Source organism: Magnolia sinica, chromosome 8 (assembly GCF_029962835.1).
Source record: "Magnolia sinica isolate HGM2019 chromosome 8, MsV1, whole genome shotgun sequence".
NCBI classification, from domain to species: Eukaryota; Viridiplantae; Streptophyta; class Magnoliopsida; order Magnoliales; family Magnoliaceae; genus Magnolia; species Magnolia sinica.
Genome location: NC_080580.1, coordinates 13,149,059 through 13,171,529, shown reverse-complemented (window position 1 = coordinate 13,171,529; position 22,471 = coordinate 13,149,059). Strand labels below are relative to the sequence as shown.

At 43.9% G+C, this 22,471-nt stretch overlaps 1 protein-coding gene across 4 annotated transcripts in view; it reads right to left on the bottom strand.

Annotated features, from left to right (window-relative positions):
- LOC131252918 (uncharacterized) overlaps positions 1–21,997 on the bottom strand; it is a 33,250-nt gene extending 11,253 nt beyond the window's left edge. For 2 of the 4 annotated variants that reach the window (XM_058253706.1, XM_058253707.1), the window contains exons 1-3: positions 21,585–21,993; positions 21,425–21,501; positions 21,286–21,334 (exon numbers count right to left, since the gene is read on the bottom strand). In XM_058253706.1, the coding sequence (XP_058109689.1) occupies positions 21,286–21,334; positions 21,425–21,501; positions 21,585–21,626 (168 nt within the window). In that variant the 5' untranslated portion in view covers positions 21,627–21,993. Of the gene's footprint in view, positions 1–21,285; positions 21,335–21,424; positions 21,502–21,584 lie in introns of all 4 variants that reach the window. The other 2 variants (XM_058253708.1, XM_058253705.1) reach the window with 2 other exon arrangements.
- Positions 21,998–22,471: the final 474 nt, after the last annotated feature.

The following is a 22,471-nucleotide window of genomic DNA, read 5'->3' as shown; positions in this document are numbered from 1 at the left end:
CCTACTAAATTTTGAAGTGGGCCTTTCCACTTCTATATTGAGGAGCAGCACCGGCAGATACAAATTAGATATTCTTTTATCGGCTGTTACGAAACAGATATTTGGGATCATGCATGCGAGTTTTGTCAATGTGAGCCTCTACCATAGCTGTTTTCCAAGCCCAGGTAAAAGCAGAGCAGCAGCACCAGCTAATTCAAATTAGATATTCTTTTATCGGCTGTTACGAAACAGATATTTGGGATCATGCCTGCAAGTATTGTCAATGTGAGCCTCTACCATAGCTGTTTTCTAAGCCCAGGTAAAAGCAGAAGGTTGATGATGCAGCACACATCATGGTCAGTATTCAACACACCATTCATACTGATCATGGTCCATGATGAAACGGAATTTCAAATCTTCACATGTAGGTCATCATATTCGACCCACAAGGGCAAGAAAGGTCCTCACTTGCAGGCCCCACAGAGAACATCTGGATATCTGATTGGAGCCATAAACATCTTGATCAACTAGGCCACCATTGTCTTAAGACCAAGCTAATCAAAACCATACAAGCGGGCCACAACAGTGCTAGGAGACATCATTAGCCAACAAATACCGGATTCCTGCCAAATAATGATGGTCTGAGACTACATCCGGACCATCACTGGTTGGCGGGAATCCCCATTTGCGCAAAAAGTGGATGTTCTGAGATACCTCACTAGCCGATTGATTTTCATCTCGAGGTGAATTTTCTTGTTTTGATTTGTCTTGAGTCTACCGTTAGTACTTGTTTCGATCATTTTATGGTTGAGATTAGAACCTAGAATGACGAGTCAATGGTCTCGATTCTAGACTACTAGATGCTACAGCTTTAGTATAAATACTTCTTATACAATGTAAGATGAAATTTTAAAAAAATAAAAATAAAAATTGAATTGAATTCACTTGAGAGAGAGGAGGAGGAGGATGGAGTCCCCTCTTTTTTCTTTTTCTTTTTTTCTTTTTTTTTTGAAAGATATTGATATTATTGGAGGCCAAAGGCCAACAGGAAAAAAGCAAAGAAAAAAAAAAAAAAGCAACAAAACAGAAACTAAAATACAGCAGCCTCACAACACCCAAAACCCAAAAACCCTCAAGACAACCAATTTCTCGTGAGAACATTAACCCTACCGATAACCCCTAAAGATTTGTTGCCTTATTTCGGAAGCAATGGTCATTCTTTTTTGTCCATATACACCAGAGAACAGCTAACAACAATAGGCCCCATTTAGATTTCTTTTTGCTCTTCCAGCCAACCATGAGCCACGATCGAAACAAGTCACCAATAGAAGCCAACATAACCCAGTGAACGCTGAAAGACTGAAGAAGGCTGCTCTAAACGTCTTTGGAAGAGGAGTGAATGAAAATGGGATCAACCGATTCCGCATCCTCATAGCAAAGCGGTAGATATTGGTGATGAGGACATCGTGCGCACGCCGCCTACACGCGCACGCACACCACCCCCCTACGCACGTACGTACGCAGAAGGAGGGCCCCACCATCGATTTAGTTCGATGACGACATCCAGGGAAGGCCTCCTAGCTAGAAGACGAAGTTTTGGTTCAAAAGGGTGAGCCCTATAGTTAAGAAAAGCTCATTATGGGACCTCATGATCGTGGCCCACTCGTCGAATTGATGTCATATTTTAGGTTTTACTTATTGTTATTATTTAGAACATCGTGAACGCTTTGGATTTCTTTGTTTGGTTTTTATTTTAGTTTACTTCACCGTCAAGTAATAGGTTACGCACATAGTGCGAGTTTTGGGGTATAGGATTTTCCCTATAAATAGGCACCCCCTGTAGTTCTTTTCATTCATTCAAGCTTAATATAAAAATTCCTGCTTTATTATTTTGCTCTCTTCGTGAGTTGTGGAAGAATTCAAAAGTGGGTGCGAAGCCCTCCATTTTCGAAGGGCTAACTACGTGGTGTGAAGCCACATCTATCCACATCCGTCCCTACCCTCTCCCATCCATATACCTCATCTTTTATCATCATTATTGCTTTGAAATTCCCAGCCTTTGCAGCTATTCATCCCCCTACAGCCAGTTTTCATAATCTGGACCTGTAAGAGGGCTGAAACTTCGGCGGAGCACTACGTCTCAACCTTACGTTGGATCGTCGTCAAACTTGGAGGGAATATAGGTCTCCCCCGGCCGACCAAAGCCTAGGTGTCACTTTGGGGAGGCGGGCTTCCATCACACGTGCGTCAGCTCCGGGTCACCATCTGCACGCAGGAGCTTTCTCCGGTTCAGGTTTTCCTCTTTTCATTCCTATTTCCTAAACCCTAGCCTTATTTTTCATTAGCCCTAATTTATTTGCCCTTTTTTTTTTCCACCCTAGGGTTCCTTGAATTGAAATTAAGGAATCCCTTGGATTAGGAACTGATTCTTATGCATGTGTGGTTGATTTCTATTTCCCTTTAACATCGTTTAGCTTATAATTTTTATTGGTCCAACCCTAGCCTATGTCGGCCTGGACCTGCATAGATTCCCCTTTCATTGAATGTTTGGACTATCATGTGGAATGTGGAATTTGTGTAATTGTTTCTAAATTGGTATGATCTAAGCCTGAATTCTTGCACATCATACTTGAATTTCATGTCCTGCATCAAATTTGGTATCAGAGCCTAAGGTTCTTGTAGGGGAATTCACCACATATTTAGGGTTTAGTTTGTTTGAGTCCATGCATCCAGTCCATTATATATAGCTGCTAGAAAACTATAGTCCCTGATATATGTATCTGAATTTTCGTAACGGTGTGTAGTCTCCTTCATATAGTCTCGTAAGTTCATTTAGTTTTTAGACGCATATAGTTGTCGTAGCAAGTCCTTACGTTGAGCAAGTCAGTGTATGCCCACACGTACGGGTCGTGGTTTTGGTTTGCACCCCCCACAAAACATGGAGCAACTGCAAGAAACAGTGGCCAAGTTAACCCAGCAGGTTGAGTCCTTGAATAAGCACTTGGAACAACGCATAAATAAACGCCTTGAAGAAATAGAGGCCACCTTCAGGGCAAACCCCACCACTGCGGAGGATGCCCAATCTCGGGCAGTTGGTCAGGAGGTTAAACTAAGGAATGGAGGCGGCCAAGGAGCCGGTCATGGGCGCGTACCTGTGCACCCACCCCGTGAGGGACATCATGATCAATATGACCCAAATGCACAACTCTTCAAGGGAATTAGGGTAGATGCCCCTACATTTAATGGTCACTTGGACCCTAAAGCCTTTCTAGATTGGCTAGCGGATATTGACCACTATTTTGAGTGGTATGATATGTCGGATGCTCGACGAGTCCGATTCGCCAAGATGAAGCTTGGGGGTCAAGTAAAGTGGTTTTGGGCGACGGTTGAGCGAAAGAAAGAAAGAGCGAGGGAACTCACAATAGTTCATTAGGTAGAGATGAAAGCAACGCTTAAAGAAAAGTACCTCCCTTTCTCTTATCGCTTACGATTGATTGAGGAGTGGCAGTCTCTTCGACGGGGTACCATGAGTGTTGCGGACTATATTGAGAAATTTGAAGAATCCTCGACCCGCTATGAGGTTGATGAGGACCCAGTACTTACCCTTGCTCGTTTCAAAACGGGCCTCTGTTCTGACATCAGGAGAGAATTGCTCGCCAAAGAGATAGACACTATTGAACAATTGTACCAAGTAGTCTTAGATGTCGAGCAATACCTTAAAGCATCTGTGGGAAGACGGTTTGACTTTCGCGAATCTGGTACTAAGGCCAACCCCTCTGGGGCTAGACTTAACACGGGATTCCAAAACAAACTTTTCCTTAATGTTCAGCCCAGACCCAAGGATGATAAGGGTAAAGAGATTGTCGGGTGTAGTTCGCATGGAAGCGGGGCCACTAGGTGTTTTAGGTGTCAGCGGTTTGGTCATTTTGCTCACCAATGCGGCATGAGAGAGGGCACCAAAGTACTCCTTATTGATAGGCAAGTAAAAGTAGTGTCCCTAGAGATAGAAGGTGGGGAGGAAGAATATGAGCCAGTCGAAACCCCTAGTGATGAGGAAGAGAGAACGCAAGAGTCTGCGACTCTCACAATTGTGCGTTGCGCTTTCGCTCAAGCCAAGAGCACCGATGACTGTCGCCACAACACGATCTTCTACACTTATGCAAAATGTGAGGAAAAAAGCTGTAAGATGATCGTGGATAATGGTAGCTGTGCCAACGTGGCATCGACTAGCACTGTGAATCGTTTAGGTTTGAAGCTGGAAGCCCATCCTCAACCCTACAGAGTCTCTTGGGTTGATGAAACATCCATTCCAGTCTCGCACCGTTGTCTTGTCCCTATTCAGTTTGGATCATGTAAAGACAATTTGGTGTGATGTTGTTCCTATGGATGTGGGCCATATCATTTTGGGTAGGTCGTGGCTCTATGATAGGGACGTCACCATATTTGATCGTTCAAATGTGTGTACGTTCTGGTTTGAGGGCTCGTTCAAATGTGTGTACGTTCTGGTTTGAGGGCAAGAAAGTCAAGCTAAATCCTTTGTCACCCAAGAATACGACTGGAAAAGAGTCCACCACACAGAGTGGTGCGAGCGGCCCAAAAGAAGTGGAGTCAAAGTCCAAGTCCAAACCGCTCCATATTTTGAATGCCAAAGACTTTGAGCGAGAAACGGAGGCGAACTCGATGACATACGCCCTTGTGGCTAGGGAGAGTGTACCAAATACTAGCGTAGAGTTACCCACTGAGGTCATTCAAGTAATACATAAATTTCGTGATGTCTTTCCTGATGATCTACCAAATGAGCTTCCCCTATGAGGAATATACAGCATGCCATTGATTTAATCCCTGGGGCAACTCTACCAAACCTCCCACATTACAGAATGAACCCACAGGAGCACGCTGAGTTGAAGAGACAGATTGAGTTTCATTCAAGAGAGCATGAGTCCGTGTGCCGTGCCCGCCCTTCTTACACCTAAAAAGGATGGTAGATGGAGGATGTGTTGATAAAAGGGCCATCAACAAAATCACAGTCAAGTATCGGTTTCTCATACCACGTCTTGATGACATGCTAAATATGATGGCCAATGCTACTATCTTCTCAAAATTTGACCTCAAAAGTAGGTATCACCAAATCCGTATACGCCCTGGTGATGAGTGGAAGGCGGCCTTCAAGACGAATGATGGGCTATATGAGTGGCTAGTTATGCCTTTTAGGTTAACTAATGCCCTAAGCACTTTCATGCGTGTAATGACCCAAGTGTTGAGACCCTTCATAGGGAAGTTCTTGGTCGTATACTTTGATGATATCTTGATTTATAGCATGACCAAGGAGCAACGCCTCAACCATTTGAGGCAGGTTTGTAGGATCCTTAGGGCCGAGAAGTTGTACACCAACCTAAAGAAGTGCGCGTTCTTGTCTAGTAGTGTGATCTTCTTAGGCTTTATTGTGTCAGCTGAGGGCGTATCGGCGGATCCCGAGAAGGTCAAGGTCATCGTTAATTGGCCTGAACCCCGCAATATTCATGAAGTGCACAGCTTTCATGACTTAGCCATCTTCTATAGGCGATTCATTTGAGGTTTCAGTTCCACTATGGCTCCCATCACAAATTGCATAAAAAAAAAGGAGAGTTTCAATGGACAAAGGCCTCCTCGAAGGCCTTTAAGGAGATAAAGGTTAAGATGACCGAAGCTCCAGTCACGCGACTTCCAGATTTTTCAAAAGCCTTTGAAGTCGCATGTGACGCGTCAGGAGTCGTGATGAGGACATCGTGCACACGCACGCCCGCACACAACCACCCCTACGCATGTACATACACAGAAGGAGGACCCCACCATCGATCTAGCTCGATGACGACGTCCAGGGAGGGCCTCCTAGCTAGAAGTCAAGTTTTGATTCAGAAAAAGTGGCCCGATAGTCAAGAAAAGCCCACCATGGGATCTCATGATCGTGGCCCACTCGTCGGATTGGCTTTATATTTTAGGTTTTGCTTATTGTTATTATTTAGAACATCGTGAATGCTTTAAATTTCCTTGTCTGGTTTTTATTTTAGTTTACTTCATCGCCAAGTAATAGGTGTCGCACATGGTGCGAGTTTTTGGGTATATAGTTCTCCCTATAAATATCTCCCTATAAATAGGCACCCCTTGTAGTTCTTTTGATTCATTGAAGTTAATAAAAAATTCCTGCTTTATTTTTCTGCTCTCTTCGTGAGTTGTGGAAGAATTCAAAAGTGGGTGTGAAGCCCTCTCTTTTCGAAGGGCTAACTACCGTGGTGCGAAGCCACATCGATCCCAATTCACCCCCATCTTCCATCATCTTTTTTTTTCCATCTTCCCTCACCATCCGTACTTTAAATTTGTCTTTTTGTTGCATTAGATTTCTTCATTACAGCAGGTTTCCAGATTTCGGCCCGTAGGCGAGCTGAAACTTCGGCAGAGCACCACGCACAAACCGTACATCGGATCGAGCTGAGATTTGGGGGTTTTAGAGTCCATCTTTGGCCGACCAGGGCCAAGGTGGCCTTTTTCTAAATAGAGGGCCCCACACACGTGCGGCCGGGATCACACGCACGTCTGTCTGGGCCATTGTTGCTGTGCACACGCGGGATCATCTTTTGGCTCAGGTTTTTATCCTCTTTTATCCTCTCATAGCCGTTTTTCATGAATTTTAACCCTAAATTACATGATCCCTAATTGATTTGCCCTTTTTTATCACCTTAGGGTTCCTTGAATTGAAATTAGGGAATCACTTGGATTAGGGACTGATTTTTATGCATGAGTAGTTGATTTTATTTCCCTTTGACATCGTTTGGTTTATAATTTTTATTGGTCCAGTCCTAGCCTGTGTCGGCTTGGACCCGCATAGATTCCCCTTTAATTGAATGTTTGGATTTTCATGTGGGATGTGGAATTTGTGTGATTGTTTCTGAATTTGTGTGATCTAAGCCTGAAATCTTGCATATCATATTTAAATTCACGTCCTGCATCAAATTTGGTATCAAAGCCTAGGATTCTTGTAGGGGAATTCACCACATATTTAGGGTTTAGTTTGTTTGAGTCCTTCACGCATTCAATCCATCATATATAGATGAATTTTAGTAACAGTGTGTAGTCTCCTTCATATAGAGTCTCATAGGATCATTTAGTTTTTAGACGCATATAGTTGTCATAGCAGGTCCTTAGGTTGAGCAAGTCAGTGTATGCCCACACGTACGGGTCGCGGTTTCGGTTTGCACCCCACACTAAACATGGAGCAACTACAAGAAACAGTGGTCAAGTTAGCCTAGCAAGTTGAGTCCTTGAATAAGCATTTGGAACAACACATAAATAAACGCCTCGAAGAAATAGAGGCTTCCTTCAGGGCAAACCCCACCACTAGGGAGGATGCCCAATCTCAAGCAGTTGGTCAGGAGGTTAGACCAAGGAATGGAGGCGGCCAAGGAGCTGGTCATGGGCGCATACCTGTGCACCCACCTCGTGAGGGACATCATGATCAATATGACCTAGATGCACAACTCCTCAAGGGAGTTAGGGTAGATGCCCCGACTTTTGATGGCCACTTAGACCCTAAAGCTTTTTTAGATTGGTTGGCGGATATAGACCACTATTTTGAGTGGTATGATATGTTGGATGCTCGACGAGTCCGATTCGCCAAGATGAAGCTTGTGGGTCAAGCAAAGAGGTTTTGGGCGACGATTGAGCGAAAAAAAAAGAAAGAGCGAGGGAACTCTCAATAGTCTATTGGGGAGAAATGAAAGAAACGCTAAAAGAGAAGTACCTCCCTTTCTCTTATCATATGCGGTTGATTGAGGAGTGGCAGTCTCTTCAACAGGGTTCCATGAGTGTTGCTGATTATATTGAGAAATTCGAAGAGTACTCGACCCGCTGTGAGGTTGATGAGGACCCCGTACTCACCCTTGCTCGTTTTAAAATGGGCCTCCGTCCTGACATTAGGAGAGAATTGCTCGCCAAAAACATAGACACTATTGAACAGTTGTACCAAGTAGTGTTAGATGTCGAGCAATACCTTCAAGCATCTGTGGGAAGGCAATTTGACTTTCGCGAATCCGGTACTAAGGCCAACCCCTCTGGGGCTAGACCTAACACGGGATTCCAAAACAAACCTTCCCCTAATGTTCAACCCAGACCTAAGGATGATAAGGGTAAAGAGATTGTCGGGTCTAGTTCACGTGGAAGTGGGGCCACTAGGTGTTTTAGGTGTCAGGGGTTTGGTCACTTAGCTCACCAGTGCGGCACGAGAGAGGGCACCAAAGTACTCCTTATTGATGGGCAAGTAGAAGTAGTGCCCCCAGAGAGTGATAGTGAGGAGGAGGAATATGAGCCAGTCGGAACCCCTAATGATGAGGAAGAGGGAGCACAAGAGTCTGTGACCCTCGCAATTGTGCATTGCGCCCTGACTCAAGCCAAGAACACTGATGACTGGCGCCGTAACACGATCTTCTACACTTATGCAAAATGTGGGGAAAAAAGCTGTAAGATGATCGTGGATAGTGGTAGTTGTGCCAACGTGACATCGACTAGCACTGTGAGTTGTTTGGGCTTAAAGCTGGAAGCCCATCCTCAGCCCTATGAGTCTCTTTGGTTGATGAAACATCCATTCCAGTCTCGCACCGCTGTCTTGTCCCTATTCAGTTTGGATCTTATAAAGACACAATTTGGTGTGATGTTGTTCCTATGGATGTGGGTCGTGGCTCTATGACAGGGATGTTACCATATTTGGTCGTTCAAATGTGTGTACATTCTGGTTTGAGGGCAAGAAGGTCAAGCTAAATCCTCTGCCACCCAAGAATACAACTGGAAAAGAGCTCACCACACAAAGTGGTGTGAGCGGCCCAAAAGAAGTGAAGGAATCGAAGTCCAAGTCCAAACCGCTCCATATTTTGAATGCCAAAGACTTTGAGCTAAACACGGAGGCGAACTCGATGATATACGCCCTTGTGGCTAAGGAGAGTGTACCAAAGACTAGCGTAGAGTTACCCACTGAGGCCATTCAGGTAGTACATGAGTTTCGTGATGTTTTTCCTGATGATTTACCGAATGAGCTTCCCCCTATGAGGGATATACAGCATGCCATTGATTTAATCCCTGGGGCAACTCTACCAAACCTCCCACATTACAGAATGAACCCGAAGGAGCACGCAGAGTTGAAGAGGCAGATTGATGAACTCCTAGAGAAGGGTTTCATTCGAGAGAGCATGAGTCCGTGTGCCGTACCCGCCCTTCTTACACCTAAGAAGGATGGCACATGGAGGATGTGTGTTGATAGTAGGGTCATCAACAAAATCACAATCAAGTATCGATTTCCCATACCGCGTCTTGATGACATGCTAGATATGATGGCTAATGCTACTATCTTCTCAAAAATCAACCTCAAAAGTGGGTATCACCAAATCCGTATACGCCCTGGTGATGAGTGGAAGACGGCCTTCAAGACGAAGGATGGGCTATATGAGTGGCTAGTTATGCCTTTTGGGTTAACTAATGCCCCAAGCACTTTCATACGTGTGATGACCCAAGTGTTGAGACCCTTCATGGGGAAGTTTCTGGTCATATACTTTGATGATATCTTGATTTATAGCATGACTAAGGAGCAACACCTCAACCATTTGAGGCAGGTTTGTGGGGTCCTTAGGGCCGAGAAGTTGTACGTCAACCTAAAGAAGTGCGCTTTCTTGTCTAGTAATGTGATCTTCTTAGGTTTTATTGTGTCAGCTGAGGGCGTATCGGCGGATCCGGAGAAGGTCAAGGCCATCGTTAATTGGCCTAAACTCCGCAATATTCATGAGGTGCGCAGCTTTCATGGCTTAGCCACTTTTTATACGCGGTTCATTCGAGGCTTCAGTTCCATTGTGGCTCCCATCATGAACTGCATAAAAAAATGGAGAGTTTCAATGGACAAAGGCCGCCTCGAAGGCCTTCAAGGAGATAAAGGTCAAGATGAGCAAAGCTCCAGTCACGCGACTTCCAGATTTTTCAAAAGCTTTTGAAGTCGCATGTGACGCGTCAGGAGTCGGCATAGGAGTACTTAGCCAGGAAGGGCACCCTGTTGCCTTTTTTAGTGAGAAACTGAATGAGGCGAAGCAAAGATATTCCACCTATAACAAGAAATTCTACGCAGTAGTGCAATCACTACGCCATTGGCGACATTACCTGTTACCGCAAGAATTCGTCTTGTTCTCAGATCACGAGGCCTTAAGATACTTGAACTCTCAAAAGAAATTAAGCCCAAGGCACGCTAAGTGGGTTCAATTCCTTCAAGAGTACACTTTTGTGCTTAAGCACAAGGCCGGTGTAGAGAATAAGCCTGCCGACGCGTTGAGTCGTCGAGTCGCATTACTCAACTCCATGAACGTTGAAGTTACAGGCCTTGAGCGCATCAAAGAAGAGTATTCTGAGTGTCCAAATTTTGGGGTTGTGTATATGTCTTTATTAGAGAGTCCGTTAGGAGCTAACAGTGAATATTTGATTTTGGACGGATATTTGTTTAGGAGTGACCGCTTGTGCATACCACGCACCTCCCTTTTGCGATTTTCTTATCTGGGAGTCACATTCAGGGGGGGTTGCAGGTCATTTCGGTCGTGACAAGACCATTGCCCTAGTGGAGGATAGATTTCATTGGCCAAGCCTCAAGGGAGACGTGGCCAAAATTATAGGGCAATGTCGTACTTGCCAACTGACAAAGCAGAGGAAACAGAATACAGGATTATATACACCTTTGCCAGTCCCATTCATCCCTTGGCAGGACATCAGTATGGACTTCATGCTTGGACTTCCCAAGACTATTCGAAAGCATGACTCCATATTCGTTGTCGTGGACCGTTTCTCTAAAATGCCCCACTTCATTCCTTGTTCTAAGACCTCCGATGCCTCTCATGTTGCCAAGTTGTTCTTTAGTGAGGTTGTCAAATTGCATGGGTTACCAAAAACCATAGTGTCTGACTGTGACGTGAGATTCATGAGTTACTTTTGGAAGACACTATGGCACATGATGAATACTAGGCTCCAGTTTTCTTCTGCCTACCACCCTCAGACCGATGGCCAGACTGAGGTGGTTAATAGGAGCCTAGGGAGTTTACTTCAATGTTTAGTGGGGGAGCATACCAGGACATGGGACGCCGTACTACCCATAGCCGAGTTTGCATACAATAGTTCTGTCAATAGGTCCACAGGTCTAAGTCCTTTTGAAGTCGTTACTGGTTATAAGCCTAGGAAACCTATTGATTTTATCCCCATGTCATTGTCCCATAGGCCATCAGAGTCTGCAGAGTCTTTTGCGCATCACATACATTCATTGCATCAAGAAATCAGGCGAAAGATCACTACTAGTAATGAGCATTACAAATTTTCTGCAGACCTATATAGACGTTTCAAAGAGTTCAATATTGGGGACTGTGATGGTCCGTATCAGGCCCGAGCAGTACCCTCCAGGGGCCGTTCGTAAGTTACAGGCGCGTAGCGCTGGGCCCTTCAAAATTATAAAGCGAAACGGTCTCAATGCGTATGAGGTAGATCTTCCACCTTCCATGGGAATTAGTTCCACATTCAATGTGGAGGATCTAGTTGCTTTTCAGGGACCCGTTGATACTTTGTCCGGCCCTTCGCCCACACATCCTGATGTCTCATCCTTACCCTTTGATCCATGGCCTCTTCCCGACCTTTCATCCCAGCCTCTGCCTCCCATACCTAGCCTTCACACACCCAGAGAGGAAATAGAGGATATCCTGAACCATGAGATAATTTCCACGTCGGATGGCGAATTTTAGAAATACCTAGTTAAATGGAAGTCACGCCCAGCTTCGGACAGCGCGTAGCTCACTGAGGAGGAGCTTCAGAGACTTGATCCCGACATCCTAGAGCGGTTCGGGAGTTTTATTTCACCAGTGGCGAAATCTTCGCAGCCGGGGAGAGTTGATGAGGACATTGTGCACACGCACACCCGCACACCACCACCCCTACGCACGTACGTACGCAGGAGGACCCCACTATCGATCTGGCTCGATGACGACGTCCAGGGAGGGCCTCCTAGCTAGAAGTCAAGTTTTGATTCAGAAAAAGTGGCCCAATAGTCAAGAAAAGCCCACCATGGGATCTCATGATCGTGGCCCACTCGTCGAATTGGTTTTATATTTTAGGTTTTGCTTATTGTTATTATTTAGAACATCGTGAATGCTTTAAATTTCCTTGTTTGGTTTTTATTTTAGTTTACTTCATCGTCAAGTAATAGGTGTCGCACATGGTGCGAGTTTTTGGGTATATAATTCTCCATATAAATATCTCCCTATAAATAGGCACCCCTTGTAGTTCTTTTGATTCATTGAAGTTAATAAAAAATTCCTGCTTTATTTTTCTGCTCTCTTCGTGAGTTGTGGAAGAATTCAAAAGTGGGTGTGAAGCCCTCCCTTTTCGAAGGGCTAACTACCGTGGTGCGAAGCCACATCGATCCCAATTCACCCCCATCTTCCATCATCTTTTTTTTTCCATCTTCCTTCACCATCCGTACTTTAAATTTGTCCTTTTGTTGCATCAGATTTCTTCATTACAGCAGGTTTCCAGATTTCGGCCCGTAGGCGAGCTGAAACTTCGGTGGAGCACCACGCACAAACCGTACATCGGATCGAGCTGAGATTTGGGGGTTTTAGAGTCCATCCCTGGCCGACCAGGGCCAAGGTGGCCTTTTTCTAAATAGTGGGCCCCACACACGTGCGGCCGGGATCACATGCACATCTGTCTGGGCCATTGTTGCTGTGCACACGCGGGATCATCTTTTGGCTCAGGTTTTTATCCTCTTTTATCCTCTCATAGCCGTTTTTCATGAATTCTAACCCTAGATTACATGATCCCTAATTGATTTGCCCTTTTTTTATCACCTTAGGGTTCCTTGAATTGAAATTAGGGAATCCTTTGGATTAGGAACTGATTTTTATGCATGAGTAGTTGATTTTATTTCCCTTTGACATCGTTTGGTTTATAATTTTTATTGGTCCAATCCTAGCCTGTGTTGGCTTGGACCCGCATAGATTCCCCTTTAATTGAATGTTTGGATTTTCATGTAGGATGTGGAATTTGTGTGATTGTTTCTGAATTGGTGTGATCTAAGCCTGAAATCTTGCATATCATATTTAAATTCACGTCCTGAATCAAGTCGGCATAGGAGTGCTGCTTAGTCAAGAAGGGCACCCTGTCGTCTTTTTTAGTGAGAAATTGAATGAGGCGAAACAAAGATATTCTACCTATGACAAGGAATTCTATGTGGTAGTGCAATCTATGCACCATTGGCGTCATTACCTATTACCACAAGAATTCGTCTTATTCTCAGATCATGAAGCCTTGAGATATCTGTACTCTCAGAAGAAATTAAACCCTAAGCATGCCAAATGGGTTCAATTCCTCAAGAGTACACTTTTGTGCTTAAGCACAAGGCCGGTGTAGAGAATAAGCATGCCGACGCGTTCAGTCGTCGAGTCGCTTTACTCAACTCCATGAGTGTTGAAGTAACGGGCCTTGAGCACATCAAAGAAGAATATTCTGAATGCCCAGATTTCGGAGTTATGTACGCGTCGTTGTTGGAGAGTCCATCAGGAGCGAATAGTGAATATTTGATGTTAGACGGATATTTGTTTAGAAGTGACCGCCTATGCATACCACGCACTTCCCTCTGCGATTTTCTTGTGTGGGAATTACATTCAGTAGGAGTCGCGAGTCATTTCGGTCATGACAAGACCATTGCTCTAGTGGAGGATAGGTTTTATTGGCCAAGCCTCAAGCGAGACATGGCCAAAATTATAGGGCAATGTCGTACTTGTCAACTGGCAAAGCAAAATAAATAAATTACAGGATTATACACACCTTTGCCAGTCTCATTCATTCGTTAGCAGGACATCAGTATGGACTTCATGCTTGGACTTCCCAAGACTAATCGGAAACATGATTCCATATTTGTTATCGTAGACCGTTTCTCTAAAATGGCCCACTTCATTCCTTGTTCTAAAACCTCCGATGCATCTCATGTTGTCAAGCTGTTCTTTAGTGAGGTCGTCAAACTGCATGGGTTACCAAAAACCATAGTGTCTGACCGCGATGTGCAATTCATGAGTTACTTTTGGAAGACACTGGCACATGATGAATACCAGGCTCCAATTTTCTTCTGTCTACCACCCTCAAACCGATGGCCAGACTGAGGTGGTTAATAGGAGCCTAAGGAGTTTACTTTGATGTTTAGTGGGGTAGCATACCAAGACATGAGGCACCGTACTATCCATAGCCGAGTTTGCATACAATAGTTCTGTCAATAGGTCCACATGTCCAAATCCTTTTGAAGTCGTTACTGGTTGCAAGCCTAGGAAGCCTATTGATCTTATTCTCATGTCATTGTCCCATAGGCCATCAAAGTCTGCAGAGTCTTTTGCGCATCACATACATTCATTGCATCAAGAAATCAGGCGAAAGATCACTACTAGTAATGAACATTATAAATTTTCTGCAGACCAACATAGGCGTTTCAAAGAGTTCAATATTGGGGACTCTGTAATGGTCCGCATCAGGCCCAAGCGGTACCCTCCAGGGGCCGTTCATAAGTTACATGCGCATAGTATTGGGCCCTTCAAAATTATAAAGCAAAACGGTCTCAATGCTTATGAGGTAGATCTTTCACCTTCCATGGGAATTAATTTCACATTCAATGTGGAGGATATAGTTGCTTTTCAAGGACCCACTGATACTTTGTCCGGCCCTTCACCCACCCATCCTGATTCCCCAAATTTACCCCTTGATCCATGGCCTCTTCCCGACCTTTCATCCCAGCTTCTACCTCCCATACCTAGCCTTCACACACCAAGAGAGGAAATTGAGGATATCCTGGACTATGAGATAGTTTCCACGTCAAATGGCGGGTTTCAGAAGTACCTAGTTAAATGAAAATCACACTCACCTTCAGACATCACGTGGCTTACTGAGGAAGAGCTTCAGAGACTTGATCCTGACATCCTGGAGCAGTTCAGGAGTTTTATTTCGCCAATGGCGAAATCTTCGCAGCCAGGGAGAGTTGATGAGGATATCGTGCGCACGCCGCCTACACGCGCAAGCACGCCACCCCCCTACGCACGTACGTACGCAGGAGGGCCCCACCATCGATCTGGTTCGATGACAACGTCCAGGGAAGGCTTCCTAGCTAGAAGGCGAAGTTTTGGTTCAAAAGGGTGGGCCCGATAGTCAAGAAAAGCCCATCATGGGACCTCATGATCGTGGCCCACTCGTCGGATTGATGTCATATTTTAAGTTTTACTTATTGTTATTATTTAGAACATCGTGAACACTTTGGATTTCGTTGTTTGGTTTTTATTTTAGTTTACTTCACCGCCAAGTAATAGGTTGCGCACATGGTGCAAGTTTTTTGGTATAGGATTTTCCCTTTAAATAGGCACCCCTTGTAGTTCTTTTCATTCATTCAAGCTTAATAAAAAAAATTCTGCTTTATTTTTCTGCTCTCTTCGTGAGTTGTGGAAGAATCCAAAAGTGGGTGCAAAGCCCTCCCTTTTCGAAGGGATAACTACGTGGTGTGAAGCCACATTTATCCTCATCCATCCCTACCCTCTCCCATCCATATACCTCATCTTTTATCATCATTATTGCTTTGAAATTTCCAGCCTGTGCAAGCTATTCATCCCCCTACAGCCAGTTTCCATAATCTGGACCTGTAGGAAGGCTGAAACTTCAGCGGAGCACTACAACTCCACCTTACGTCGGATCGTCGTCAAACTTGGAGGGATTGGAGGTCTCCCCCGGCAGACCAAGGCTTAGAAGTCACTTTGAGGAGGCGGGCTTCCATCACACATGCGGCCAGCCCACCCGTGCACGTGCGTCAGCTCCGGGTCACAATCTGCACGCAGGAGCTTTCTCCGGGTCAGGTTTTCCTCTTTTCATTCCTATTTCTTAAACCCTAGCCTTAGTTTGCATTAAGCCTAATTTATTTGCCCCTTTTTTTCACCCTAGGGTTCCTTGAATTGAAATTGGGGAATCCCTTGGATTAGGGACTGATTCTTATGCATGTTTGGTTGATTTCCATTTCCCTTTGACATTGTTTGGCTTATAATTTTTATTGGTCCAGCCCTAGCCTATGTCGGCCTAGACCCGCGTAGATTCCCCTTTCATTGAATGTTTGGACTATCATGTGGGATGTGGAATTTGTGTAATTGTTTCTGAATTGGTATGATCTAAGCCTGAATTCTTGCACATCATACTTGAATTTCATGCCCTGCATCAATTGGGGACGATCATTGACCTTTTGTGATGGTTGTCAATAGTCGAGACATAATTCCTACTGGCTAACCAGGCAAAAGCAGCCACTTTCAGGGGAGAACCCATGGACCAAACTAGCAAGGTATGAATATACAACTGGTTAGAAGAATGGGTAATCTTGAAATATAGGGATTTCACAAAAAGTTCCCCGAGGAATGATGCTTCCAAATCATAGAATCCATCGTCCCTATAACAAGTCTGAACCCCTACAGGCAGGAGAGGAGGGAAACCATATGATCAACCTCCTCATCCCGAAGGTTATACCGGCAACAGTGGAGCCACACTCTTTCCTCTAAACCGTAAAAGCAGTTAGCCACAAAGGTCTCTGAAGCTGAACAAATTGTCGCAAGGTATGAGAAGGACTCACATATAGGGGCCTCACTACACCAAAAGACCTTCCAAAATCTGCTTCGAGATCCATCCCTAAGAACCAACACTAAACGCTCATGAAAATACGGGGCTACCTTAGCTATAGTAATGTAGGGGCATTTTCACACTAGGCTCGAGTGGGGTGGCCTGTGGGATGCGAGGGCACACTCCGGGTGGGTGGCCCATGTAAGGCGGGTGGCTTGTGTGAGGCGGAACTCATGTGATTTGAGCCCACAAGGAGGGTTCGGCCAAGGACCTAACCCATGGATGTGGGGCCTGGGCTATGAGATAAAGGGATTAATTCGTCATGCTCTATTTATTCGAGCTTTTAGAGCAAGTGATTAATTGTCCTGCATCAATTGGTATTAGAGCCAGATTGGCCTTGTATTCGAGACTCTTCACCGGAGGTGATTAATGTAGGGGCATTTTCACACTTGGCTCAAGTGGGGTGACCTGTGGGATGCGAGGGCACACTCGAGGTGGGCAACCCGTGTGAGGCAGAACTCATGTGATTTGGAGCCCACAAGGGGGTGGAACCCATGTGATTTGGGGCCCACCCCAAGGAGCGTTTAGCCGAGGACCTGACTCATGGATGTGAGGCCTGGGCTTACGAGATAAAGGTATTAATTCTCCATGCTCTATCAATTCGAGCTTTTAGAGCAAGTGGTTAATTGTCCTGCATTAAATTGGTATCGCACCATATAGCCTTCCATATATGAGACCCATAGTACAGGGAGGGTTCCTTAATCCATCGCCCATAGTAGTCGAGCTATATTTAGCAACTACGATAGACCTCTAGAGATTGTCCCCCTTCCCTCCCAAACATCCAAATCCATTTCCCCAATAGGGCTGAATTGACTTCATCCAGCCTCTTAATCCCTGCCCCTCTTGCAGAATGGGGGGAGCAAACCTCCTTTCAATTTAATTAATAGAATTTATCAGATGTCGTACCACCATGCCACAAGAATTCCCTCCTGGGTTTGTCGATTATATCGATGATAGACTTAGGGCAATGAAACAAAGACATAAAATACAGGGGAACATTAGGCAAAGACGCTTTGATGAGAGTTATTCTCCCTTCCAAGGAGAGAACCTAACTCTTCTAGAGAGAGCTTTCTTTCCATTCTTTCAATGATTGTGTCTCAAAGGTGCTTAGTAGGCTTCCCTATACAAAGAGGAAGACCCAAGTAAATTGAAGGGAAGGATCCTGCACAACGTCCAAGCAAAGAAGCAAGGCTATCCAACTCAGAGGAAGATAAATTTACACCCAACAATTCATATTTAGCCAAGTTGACCTTAAGCTTGGACACCACCTCAAACAACCAGAGAGTCTTATTCATATTATCAACCATAAAGGCTTTGGCTTCACAAAAAAATCAATGTCATTAGCAAATTACAAGTAACTTTTTTGGGGAAATTAGGGACATGGAAACCATGAAACAGACCAACTATTTGACCCTTAACTAGCAAACAACGCATAGCCTCGAAGACGACTAGAAAAAGGGAAGGAGAGAGGGGTTCCCCTTGCGAGAGGCCCCTTGAGGACTTAAAATAGCCAAAGGGTAATCCATTAATAATAACTGAGAATATGGATGAGGATACTCATGTCATCATCCAACTTCTCCATTTAGAGCCAAATCCTAAGCAAACCAACATGTAGTCAAGAAAACCCTAGTCAACATGATCATATGCCTTCTCCATATCTAACTTGCCAGAGGCCCCTCTTGTTTCTTGATTTTGGGTAGATTGTCGCTTGAGTCACTTGGGAATGACCAATTCCGGAAGATTTCATTTTTCCATGCTTGGATGATGTAGAGCATTTATGCTTCTGGCCATGCATGGATTTGTGTTTCAAAAAAGATGAAACAAGATGGTGTTTTAGCTTTGAATCATGACCAGCGGGAAGACTGTAAAAGTTTGCAGTAGGTTGAGGCTCCCTCCTTCCTCATGTTCTTCTCCTTATAATTTTCTAAGAACAAAACAAGTTTTTCTACCATTTGAGTACAAATTTTCTAGCACAAGTAGACAGCTAATGCACCCTTAAACATTCCTTTAGATAGAAAGAGACTCTTTCCTATACGTGTAGTGAAGAACTAAACGATAGCTGGTTGTTTACCAATGGAAAGCATGGGAGAAAGGAAGGGCTTATGCTTGCATACAAGCAACAGGTTCAGAGGTCACAAAACCTCCTTAAGGAGACAGGACAGGATTGGTGGAGCATTTGCACATGTTACGAAGAGTAGTAAATGTTCTCTCTTCGCCTGTAAATAAAGCAAGAGGTTTGGAGGTCACAAAACCTCCCCATGGAGGTATCTTCTTTTAAGTCTTTTTTAAGCCTACACATGTGTGCAACTCAGCTAATGCACATGCCACCATGTATGCCAACATGGCACACATGTATAATATCCAAGCCATCCATCAGAAAAGTACCACTATGTAGATTCCCCATCCCAACAATCAGGCAGGTGAGGCAGAATTAACTGAACAAATGTCTAGTTGTCAAAAAATTGACCGGAGTTTTCCAACCCATCCATTATTTCTATAGCATGGCATACCTACTGAGTGGGACGCCTTTATCTTTCGGCCGTAGCATCTACATGGTGAGGTCTACATCATGGATGGCTTGGATATTTCACTTGTATGTCACCCTAGCATATGTGGTGGTGTATGCATTAGTTGAGTTGTACATGCATGTGGTTCAGCAAGGCTCCTTTCAAATGCCCTCTCACCATCTTCTCGTGTGGAATATAGCCTTGTTCACCTCAACTTTGATGGTTGCTCAAGAGGCAATCATGGGCAAGCCAAAATTGGGGGGATTGTCAGTGTCTATGCTGGACCTGTTGGGAATCAACTCTAACGATAAGGAAAATAGGGCCTTGTGGTTGGCCCTGAAAGAACTCTCTCAAATGCAATCTCCCTCTTCAGGGATTCTTATTGGGCTCTACTTCTCCAAGAGATTACCCATGGAGATTTTAGGAGATGTGTGGAAGGCATTAGGAGCTAAGGAGCACAATCTTAGCATCTTTTTTTAACATTCATAGAGGAGGAATTCTATAGCTGATTACTTGGCCAGAAAGAGCACCACTCTCCAAGGGCATCTGATAAGTAGGAATGCTCCGATGTCTATTGTTGAAGGTGACTCACTCGCAATTAGTTGGGTGAGTTCTTCACCACTATACCCATGGGACCTTGCTAGATGGATTGAAGAGATTAGAGAACTCAAAGGAACTATATCGATTTCTTTTGCTCACATTAAGAGAGAGACAAATACTGTTGTTGATGAATTAGCTAGGAAAGGGAGTGAGATGCATGATATTGTAATTGGGGACTCGTTGCCCCTATTGTAATGCGGTCATTTTGCAATATATCAAATGTTCGCGAACAATGGTGTGCTCCTAATTCATTACTTTCAAAAGTCCTTTAAGGATGACACATTAGCTTGTTGCAAGCATATTGATCAATGAGCTAATACTTTCATTGAATTAATTGGTCAGTTCTTAAACAATATGGCAATTTAAGTGACCTTGTACAATCCCTCCAAGACCTTAGGAATACTAAACAAAAGATGGATGAGAAATTATCAGATTATGTTAATCAATGGAGAAAAATAGTAGCTAGAGCTCAATGTAAGCTACTATTAGAGAAGAAGGGTAGAAAATTCTAATAAACAATTATCCACCCTTTTTCAAGGTAAAATAACTTTAATCAAAAAAACGTAGCAGAAGGTGAAAAACAACAAATAGAGCCATGCCATCACGGAACAATCACTATGGTCGGAGGCATTATTGATACAATTGGCCAAGATACAACATCTAACTTTGCCCTCTCAAACAGATTCTCTTCCGACCCACTGTTATCTTGGAAGGATTGATTCACCCCATAATGCCCAGACCACCCACAACAAAACTAACCTCCACACTAACCTTCAGACCCTGTCATCACCCATCACCCAAGAAGTCTTGAGAAGGGCAAGCAACTTCTCCCACACCTTTCAAGCAAAGGCACAGTAGATGGCCATCGTCTCTTTTGCAAATTGTCTAACGTGAGCTCCCTATTCCTTCCCACTAAGGAAGAAGGGGCCCCGTAGGACTAGACACGGGATGTGTGATCACACGTCAAGCTATCAATCAACAACCTATGGAAAGATCAAACTTAGAACCTATCGGAATTGACTTAGACCACACCATCAAGTCCCCTATGCCAAAATAGGGTTTACGCGACTAGCATTGTTTGTTAGGAAGGAAAACAAAATGAGCTAGGATCTTCCAAAAAAAAATCTCCAAGTTTTTCTGAGTGGAGATTCTCTTCCGTTGTAATTTTTTTCTTTAATCCAATTCTTACAAGCCTCCAAAATAAAATAAATAAATAAAAGGTATTGTTCACCCTTGTTTCAGAGTAAGCGGATAAATAGGAAAAACATTCTCTTTATAATTTTAGATATTGTCTAACATGCAACAATAACATTCTCTTTATAATTTTAGATATTGTTTTTTTGCTGAGATTAGTTCTGCCTGCCTGAGAAGTAGACCAGTTTGATTTTTTAGTATGACATCTTCTTAATGGGGGCCACCTTATGCACTGATTCCGCACTGTGAAAGATTCAAGATTCACGAGAAATGTAATTACCTGTTTTAATGAGTTTGGATCATCGAAGAACGCCACTGCCGATTCCGCACTGTGAAAGATTCAAGATTCACGAGGAATTAAAAAGAAAGAAATAAAAAGATGAAAAGAGTGAATCAAGAGGGATTGTAGAGGGACTTACGAGTGGTTCCGTCCTGTTCTTTTGACAAAGTCAAAGAATAAAGCTGCAACAGCGACAGTGATGATTGAAATCAGAGCCTGCAATGAAAGAGAGAGTGAGAGAGATGAAAAGTAAAAAAAAAAAAATTAGGGTTTTGGGAATTGGGATTGAGAGAGAGTACCAGAACGATAGAGATATCAGCAATCATCCATTGTAGGGGCATGGTCACAACAGCTGCAATCTACTGTATGTAGTATCTCAGGCTATGGATCCCAGAGAGGATCCAGCCGTCTTAAGCGGACCACAATCTTACAGGTGACTTTCTTACTGTTTGTATTTGGGGGAGAAATGTTACAGGTAACAAAATCTCAACTTGTAACTTTCAATCAGGTAAGATTGCAAGAAATGTAACAGAGGAATTAGGTGTTTTTCAAGTCACAAATTACTTTTTACAGCGGCTATCCATTTCAAATTTGGGAGAGGGGAAGTAGAAACGCAGCTGAATTGAAAGTGCACTTACCTCCTCTTACACGCTGTCTCCTTCTCCCTCTCTCAGCTCTAGCAAGGTAAGCCCTAACCCTTACTTGTTTTGTTTTTTTCTTCCGCGTCAGGCGGAACGGGCGCGGTTTGGCTTTGAGGTGGTTTCGGATTACTGACTGTGGGGCCCACCGTGATGTACTTTCCTTACATCCGCACCGTCCATTCGTATTTAAAGCTCGTTTTATAGATGATCCAAAAAATGACGCAGATCCAGATCTCAAGTGGAACACACCACGAGAAATAATCTTAATTGAATCCCCTGATGGAGATTTTCTCCTCATTGTTGGGCTTGATGAAATCGAACTAGTTTCGATATCATCGATAATTGTTGGGATTTTTCACTGTTGGTCGCTGGACAGTTTTGGTCTTATTTTGATATTATCGAAGGACCTTAAATGATATCGAAGGCTGTCATCGAAGGTTGCTCGATAACATCGATAATTGTCGGAATTTTTCACCCCTGGTTGTTGGACAGTTTTGGTCCTATTTCGATATCATCAAAGGACCTTAGATGATATTGAAGACTGT